Source organism: Engraulis encrasicolus, chromosome 13, assembly GCF_034702125.1.
Source record: "Engraulis encrasicolus isolate BLACKSEA-1 chromosome 13, IST_EnEncr_1.0, whole genome shotgun sequence".
NCBI lineage: Eukaryota > Metazoa > Chordata > Actinopteri > Clupeiformes > Engraulidae > Engraulis > Engraulis encrasicolus.
In genome coordinates, this window is record NC_085869.1 from 19,361,397 (window position 1) to 19,370,686 (window position 9,290).

General features: G+C 42.5%; 1 protein-coding gene across 1 annotated transcript; it reads left to right on the top strand.

Annotated features, from left to right (window-relative positions):
* Positions 1-4,318: 4,318 nt before the first annotated feature.
* Positions 4,319-7,497, top strand: LOC134460473 (uncharacterized). Its single transcript, XM_063212862.1, has 6 exons — positions 4,319-4,641; positions 5,240-5,314; positions 5,514-5,588; positions 5,749-5,832; positions 5,976-6,187; positions 7,242-7,497. Exons 1-6 carry the CDS (start codon positions 4,579-4,581, stop codon positions 7,495-7,497), a joined length of 765 nt encoding a protein of 254 aa, XP_063068932.1. The 5' UTR covers positions 4,319-4,578.
* The last annotated feature ends 1,793 nt before the right edge of the window (positions 7,498-9,290 follow it).

Here is a 9,290-nt window from a genome sequence, read left to right on the forward strand (position 1 = left end):
CAATAGTGAGTGAGAGAGTACACCCAGGGCCGGCCCTCACCCTCACCCTCACCCTTACCCAGAAGGAGTACCCAGCCTGCCGGCCCAGCCCCAGTAGAGAGAGTCCACAAATCACCCGCCTCCCTCCCTCCCCCCAATTACATCAATGTTTACCCTCCTGTGATGGAAGCTATATTTCCAAAATGATTTACATGCTTGTCCTCCGTCCAAGGACCGCTCCGTTTATCTCTGGCTGGCAAGAGATTAAAAAACAGACCTCTCAGCTTCCCATTATGGCCCCATCATGGCACCTAATAAGGGGAGCTGCGTGTGACACTTTTTTATGGATTGAGGTGGAGGTGCAAACTAGAATGTGTTATTGTTGTTAAGAGAATGAAAGAAGTGGAGGACAGCACATTTCAGATTTTTTTCTTTGTTTATTTGCCCACAAACCTTGTCAGGCAGAGCCCTTCTTCAATGCCATGAAGAAGTGCTCTGCCCATAAGGTTTGGGGGCGAATAAACTAAGAAAAAATCTGAAGAGCGCTGTCCTCCGCTTCCTTCATTCATTTATGGTTTATGTGGAATTCAGCACCCAATTGATGTGAGAATCATTAGGCAATGTGTGTGAGCTCATCTTCTCTACTTTTTATTGTTGTTAAGGGAGCATCTAAGCAGGCCAGGGGGTGTGATGGTGTGTTTGCTGTGGGACGAAGATGTTTTTCCCAAAGATGAATGTGAGTCATTGTGCCACAGCTTGCAACTACAAACCCACAAAATATGAATTGGATATTTTGAAAGGGACTAATAACAAAACCATCCATGACACATGGTTCAATCACAGTTCTTTTAGTTTATTTATTCAGATATTTATTTAAAAGTAATTACAGTGAGTACGTATTCACATTCAAACATTCAAGCAGGTACAAAAGGTAACCACCCCAACATCATCATTGCATAGAATGGCTTGAGTTTGAACCGCATGGAATAACAGTATTGTCATAACATGTTAATGACACGTTAATAAATCGACACGGTTTGTGTATGTGCTTAGATCACTCTTGTATGATCAACATTTATGACGGCATCTGTTTTCATTTTCACTTGACATTTGCGAGCATAAATAAAATAAATCAGACTTAAAACAATAAGACTCATCATAATGTCGGTTAGCATACATCTCATTGAAGACAACATTAGAAAAAAAACTGTTGTTTTACTGTAGAGTTGAAATAAAAAAGCAAGTATACCTCACCTCTTTGTCACTCAAACATTCACATTTGCCTTTTAATGAAACACAAGGCATGGCATAGTGTAACTTCAGTGCAGAGGTTTGTATAATCTGGACAGATGGAGTACAATAGCCAAGTTAACCTCTGACCCTGAGTCTCCTTAGTGCATGGTTAAGCAAACTGAGGAACTGTGCTGAAGACAGCCTGACCTGACATCAGCTTATGTTTCCTTATAAGGCATACTCTCATGACTCTTTGGACTTAGTGCAAGGCATGTTATTGAACACTGAAACAGTTTTGAAGACTTTGATTAACTCCCCAAATAAGGGGATTTAATAAGACATTAATAAGACATAAACAATTAATAAGACATTCCACACAGTATCCACACTTCCTACAAGGGCAACATGACATCCTGTTGAGTCTGAAAGAGAAAGGCACAAAATGAAGGCACATCTTCTACATTAATGACCATAGACATTAGTGCAAATGGCATTTCCCACAATCACAGAATGAGCAAAGCCGTTCAACATTGGTTTCAACGGTTTTAACTTGAATAGTCAGTGAGGGGAGAGCTAGGTGGTGTACATGTGGGGGAGCTGAATTCAGACGAGGAGGATGGATATTTGGAGTTTGTCATGTTTGGACACGAGGCGATGACAACCAGGCCCTCCTTGTCTCTCCTCTTCTGTTTCATTCGTCTGTTCTGAAACCATATTTTCACTTGGGTTTCATTTAGTTGCAGGCTATGCGCTACCTCGACTCGCCTCGACCTGGTAAGATATTTGTTGAAATGAAATTCCTTCTCCAGTTCGGTAAGCTGTTTAGTTGTGAAATTGGTCCGTGCAGTTGCTACTGAGTTTCCCTGCCCACACTCTGGCGCATTGTCTGGAAATAAACACGTACTGCGTTAGACCAACTTTTGTAAAAGTAAACCAATTCAAGAAACCTTCAATTAAGCTTCAAATACTTACTCATTTTCGGCGTACTCCTTCTTATCTTCATCCATTCAAAGGCACTTGTCATTTGCCGTCCTACCTCTTGCTTAGGAATAGCTTTGGAGCAGGCGTCTGAAGTTTGCAATAAACTTTGACAACTGACTGAATAGTCTCGAAAGATCGTGCCGTTTTGCTGTTCGGTTTTAATCGCGTCGTAACAGTTATTCTCCATTTGATGAGTTGGATACAACCAATTCCATGAGTGTGCGCCGTTACTGTATTGGTCATTCTTCTTAGCACTCCCTGAGTTGTTGCTGTATCCATAACCTGCAGCATGAACCCATCCCAACCCAAAGTTATCTGGCAGAGTTGTGTTGATTTCATATGAAGTCTCATTCACATCTTCACCCGACTGGGATAACGACCGGCTGATGTTGAAATGCTCCCCTGAAAATGTCCCGTATCTCTCAGAAGAGCCAGTGCTGTGCACCGACGCTGTGCTGCGCTCTTCGTGACTGTATTTTGTAGTGAACGTCTTCGTGTCGCTGCCGGTGAAGCAATCTAGATATGAGTTCATCATGTCCCCTTAATGGCTGGTCAAAAGGTGAATGATTGCGAGCGTCCCTGGTCGTCATTACTTACTGTACTTCCCTAAGCTCTAGATGTAAATATTTCCCACCACTCGGCAGGCGTGGTCTTATTCAACTCTGCCCAATCAGCGGCAACAGATGAATATGTTGTTTGTGCCTGCACGTGCCTCCAAGAGCGATGCAACCTCACTGACTTTATAGCACCAGGGTATTTGTAAGGTAACGTTAAAAGCTGAGTTGGAAGAACTTTTCTTCTTCTTTTTAAAAAACTTGATCTCATTTGCTTCAAACCTATGCCAACCCATATACATACAGTGTACTGAATTACAGAGCTGGCCGTTGGCTCTGGTCTCTTGTGCGCATATTGCCTTATGCATTTGTTTTAGGAGTCCACCATGAAGCTGTAACCGATTGCACTGTAATAGTATTAGGTCTACTCTTTATTTTTCATATCACTGGCAGTTGTTTGAGCTCTAGCACTGTATGATGGCCTGTTTTTTGTGTATAGCGTAGCCCACTGTTCACAAAAGCAAGAAAAAGTAGGCTACTTAATTCAATAACATATTAACATAGCCACATAGTAGCCAACCTTTTATCGATGAGTCATCACAAATACCTTCTTGATCCCCACGTTTCTCCAAATTATCAATAATTCTCCATTGTTAGAGTATGCAGTTCTTGAATTTTACAGAGTAAAACTTACCCAACTAAACCACCCTAATTTCCTGCTGGGATGCATCCCCTGGACTTTCGCTTTCCAAAGCACATGGGCTCGTGTTGATTAATAGCCAGTTACCGTCTGAACTGTGTCTTTCAATATTCAGAGAAACCAGCTTTCAATGAGCAGAAGATGGACGCATCCCATCTGGCTGTACCCTCTCGGAAGAGAAGGAACTGCTGTCTTGGAAAATTGTGTCCAATCACTGATTGATGAGCCCCCGAGCCATGCAATAAGCTACCCTAATGGCAACTGTATGCGCAAAAAGCACCCCACACGTACTGTCTGTACAGTTTTTAAATGTATGTATTCACGACCTAAACCAGCGTTTGACCAACATACTCGATTAAGGCCCTTATCCATTCTTGTGTAGTGACCTATCCATTTTACGCTTTAATTTTACGCACAGCAACGGCTGACCTAAAACCACTGGCAACACCAACACTTACCCAATTGACAAAAAGTTGAAGCTCATTTGCTTTTTCCTACATTATTAGTCAGCATTATTCACATCGTCATATCTCTGTCACTATGTATTTCAGTTTGGCCTTTGGGTTGAACATGATTCAATTCTGAATGCGTAATTTGCCTTACGCCACTACAACTGCTACCTTGTTCTGCTTTAGGAATGACTATCAATTGCCCAATTGCCAGCTCTGATGCCATTTTACCCGTCATGGCGTACATTAGGCCGTTGTAGGGGCAATACCGGCCTACTAATTAAATACAGCATTATAGGCCTAAAGCTACATATTCAATGCACGGGCGTAAAATTGCGTATGGACACTATGGACGTGTCCATACCAATATTTGGATACGTTGAAAATGTCCATACCAATTTTGAAGTGGTATGCACGGCAGTCGGGAAATAAATGGTTAACTTTACCCTCATCAGTACCTTCTGCCAAAGACGGCGTGTCATTGGTGGGGACAGCCTTGCTATCTGTGATTGGCTCATCTTCCTGCTCTAGTTATCGTTGCTAGGTTGGTAGCTAAGCGCGCGGTGACAGCAGAATAACAGCTGACGAGAATAACAGAAATATTTCAGTTCTAACGGAATAACGGGAAAACAGCTGCCAACGGACGGTCTACTTTCGGTCTACTGGTATACGCCGAGTCATCATGTCCGCCTCGGGCAGGAAAAGGAAACTGACGGACATAAGAGGCTATTTCACCAAGTCAGCGGTATAGGCTAAGTTTATCACAGAACAGTCTTGTAAAAACCTGTTCGGTCACGTCCCCCCTCAGTGGAATGTCGCTTCACACACAGTGGAGGCGGACGTCCGAGCTGCTAAAATTACATCTAAGTTTTGTTAAATGCTGTCTAAGTAGCTGTAAATGCCGTGGCGTCCACGGATAGGAGTAGAAATGCACCGCGAACTGATTGCACAAAACGTTTAGAGCTCATTACTCTGATCTGTCTTGGTTAATGCTACTGTTAGCATCTTAGAACTCCAGTGATGATAACAAACTAACCGTATTCATTGATCAAATAATACAGTTTAACGTTCAATATTCTTTAGGTTATAGACATACTGTGTCTCATACTGTTTTCGTGGATGCTACATTTGATTAAACGGGGTCGGGCTAAACATGTTACATTTCTGTCACTTTCCTCATTTAGAAGAAGTACCGGTAACTAAGTTGCTACGAGTCATTGCGTGGCTAAGCTTACTGATATGACGTTTATGAAGACATACTGTATTCGTTATGCTGCAAAAGTATTGATGGGGTCCCAAAGAAAAAATAATAATCTGTCATTATCATACATTGTGTTTTACAGCCACAACAAGACAACAGCTCTGCAGGTCAGCCACACCACAACAGCTCTGCAAACCTATCTCCACCAGCCAGACAGGTAGGCTTAGTGTATTTCATGTGGCTTCCAAATGTGCCATTGACTGCTTAAATGAACTGTAATAATCAAATTGTGCTACTTGAATAAGATGCACCAACAACAGATGTAAACTGTGTAATTATTATTTGTAGTATTATTATTAATTGGGTACAAAAGACAAAAAAAAAAAATCTGTTATTATCATACATGTGTTTTACAGCCACAACAAGACAACAGCTCTGCAGGTCAAGCACACCACAACAGCTCTGCAAACCTACCTCCACCAGCCAGACAGGTATACTGGATACCCTGAATTTCCCCCTGGGGATCAATAAAGTTACTCTACTCTACTCTACTACTCTACTACTGTATTTCATGTGGCTTTCAAATGTGCTGTTATTGTATAATGTATCGTACAATTCAAGGCCAATTTGGATATTGTGTTATTTGAATAGGATGCTCCAACAGCAAGTGAGCCGGGTTGTAGTTCAGATAGAGGACAGCTGGAGTCTCTGATGGAGTCTCAGGTTCAGTCTCAGGTGAGCCATTAGTATAAGATATATATACTACAATGCTACTCAGGCTATGAAGACACAAATTTAAATTAAACTTTTAAGTTTAGGTTACTTTTCATATTTTAAACAAGGCCATTTGTTTATTGAGTGTGGTCTTTTTTTCTAAGGAAACCATTCCAGGTAGCATCAGAGAGAGTAGTGAGGGAGACAGCCGTGAAGGAGACAGCCATGAAGGAGACAGCAGGGAAGGAGACAGCAGTGAAGAGCAGAGTAGTGCAGGGTACAGCCTGGATATTCAGTCCAAGCCTAATCAGCCTCACCCTGAATGCATTCCTGTTCAGAAACTTCCTGAGAAAGTCCTCTGTTTCCAGGAACAATGGTATAAGCGTTATCCATGGCTTCACTATAGCCCCAGAGTAAAGGGAATTTTGTGTTTTCATTGTGTAAAAACATACACCATAAACAAGAGCACACTGTCCAAAAAGGCAGACCCAGCCTTCTCCTCCAAAGGTTTCACCAATTGGAAAAATGCCCTCCCCACCATGCAGTCACAGTCTGTTGCCAAGAAGGAACCCCAGTTGATTCACAACTGTCGACTGCATTAGCAAGACGGCAAGAAAACAACAGACACTGCCTTGAAAGCATTGTAGGTACTAATCAGTTCCTTGCGAGACAGGGCTTGGCATTACGCGGGCACAGTGAGGATGAAGGTAATTTTTACCAGCTATTGAAGCATAAAGCCAAAGAAGATGCTCGCCTCACTGACTGGCTCTCCCGGTCTTTCGATTATACATCTCCCCTCATCCAAAATGAAATTTTGAAATTGTTAGGCAACAGTATAGTCAGACAAATTGCAAAATCCATACAGGCTTTACCTGTACCACAATATTCAAGTATCATTGACGGCACACAAGACATCTATGGTGTAGAGCAGGAGTGTATTTGCATTAGATATGTTGACCACGATCTGGTGCCACATGAAGCTTTAACAGACTTATACAAGCTTTCGGGGACGCAATCGCGCGGGTAGCCAAGGATGTGTTGTTAAGACTAAACATCCCTGTTACTGGACTAAGGGGTCAAACTTATGATGGGGCGGCCAACATGGCAGGTGTTCACTCTGGCGTGCAAGCCGAAATAAAGAAACAGCAGCCCTTGGCACTGTTCTTGCATTGCCGAGCCCATTGCCTTAACTTAATTACGCAGGCGGCCTGCCAGTCCAGCCCTTTAATCAGGGATGCGCTACAGTGGGTGCATGAATTGGGGACTTTGAGCAAGATGTCAGGAAAATGTAAAGCTACCCTCTCTGCAGCAGTAGCAGCCTCGGAGTGACCTTCTGCCTCACTCGGACCTCTCTGTCCAACTAGGTGGACAGTGAGGGGGCCTGCTGTTAGAGCTGTACTCTCACATGTATATGCTTGTGTCCTGAGCAGTTTAGAGAAGATGGGAGTCAACAATGCTAAAGCAAATGGGCTGAGGGACAGATTTGAGAAGGGGAAAACAGTCCTTGGTCTTAATTTAGCGCTTGAGGCTTTGAACAAGTCTCTCCAGAAGCGTACTCAGACCGTTGCTGGCATGATGAGTGCAATTGGTTGTGTCAGAGACTCACTAAGGGCCAATAGGAGTGAGGCGAAATTCAGGGAGATCTTAAACAAAACAGAGGAGATGATTGATTCCCTGGGGGATTGAACCAATTCAAGTACGCCACCAAAGGGCCCCCCCAAAGCGTTACGCTGGGGCAGCAAGCCAGCACGTTGCGACAGCAGTGGAGTGGTACAGGGGAGAGTATTACAAGCTAATGGACTCTGTAGACACCCAGTTTGAAGCGCGATTCAGCCAGCGTGATCTGCAAGTCTTACAGGCGCTTGAGAATGTCCTTCTCACTGGAGCAGTGAGTTCAGTGACAAATGACTACCCAGAGCTTGACAACATCAGTCTAAAAGTACAGCTGTCGATGTTTCATTCCAAATACAAAGTACAGTCCATTTCAGATGTAGCTGATCTCTTCAGAAGCATGCCTGTTGAGGTCAGGGGCTTATTTGATCAGGTGGAAACCCTGTTGAGGCTTTTATTGGTTATGCCTGTGTCATCAACAGAGGCTGAGCGAAGTTTCAGTGCTCTGAGAAGGCTCAAAACATGGCTCAGGACAACGATGACGCAAGCACGATTGAACCATGCTGCCGTCTGCCATATCCACCAGGACAGGTTGGATGGTATTAATTTAAAAGAAATATGCCAGCAGTTTATTTCTGTCAATGACCGGCGGCGCCATGCATTTGGCTCGTTCATGCACGATTTGGGTAAATAGCTCAGGTCAGGCTCAAATAGGCTTAAGCTACAAAAGCTACAAAATAGATTTCTTTTGTAGGGTTTCATATTCTGAGTTTTAGTGGCTGTTAGCCTTTTTCTCTTTGTTTGTGAATGTAAACAGTATTTTATAGTTAATTTATTTTTACAATTGATTTCTACATGTAAGTTATGTCTCACTGTGAATAACCTGAACAAGAATTAATAAAAATTCTGTTTGACCTTAATATTTTGACTACTGGTGTTTTATTTTTGTGGGAACTGTACAGAGCTGATAAATTCTCACTGGTAACTATAATGGTACTCATCTATGCAGTGTGCACTTAAAACTTCATCAGTTCATTTATACAAAATTAAAATCAATCAAAATGCCCTAAGACTGCAGCACCCAAACTCATATTACCTGCTTTACTTACACAGATCCTGATTATTCAGAATCAATAGGCCTAATAACAAAACATCTTACACATGCCAGACACTTTAATGATTTGCTTACCAATCTTGTCCCCTGTGAATCAAAAGGGTTTTGTCACTATCCACCCCAGAATTGGTTAAAATGCTGGAAATTGCGTCTAAAAAACGCATTTTTTTTGTGGAGGAGGACCCTCAGACCCCCGCTAAACGCAACGTACGGACACATTATGTCCCCACCAATGTCAACAACATTGTTACGCCCTTGATTCAATGGATACCTATGCTGTTCAAGTGGTCATACGTCTTCGCTGATGTTGAATGATGCAAGAATATTACGCAAATGGAACATAATAATAAAGTACACATTTTTTTCATACATTATTTTTAATATTTGATGATGATGATGATGAAGAACCACAAAACTTGAAATGCGTAATGTCCAATTTCTCATCAGGTTCTTCTTTTAAGAATGTCAAACATACCCAACTTTATGGCCAGTGGCAGCCGATGCAAAAATAGCGAAGTAGCCTACAGACACCAGTGCAAATGCTTTGGACCACGATGGAGCCGCTGAGAAACCCCGTGCCCAACATTATTCTCCTTGATCACTACCTGCCTTTAAGATGTATATAAATCAAGCATGCACCATGCATAGACATAAAACCAGAAGGGATCCAGTTATCATTCCTGCCAAATACAGAAAGCTGTCCATATCTACATATGGCACTGTGGGTATTTTTGTTTCTCTTAGGTGCTGACCA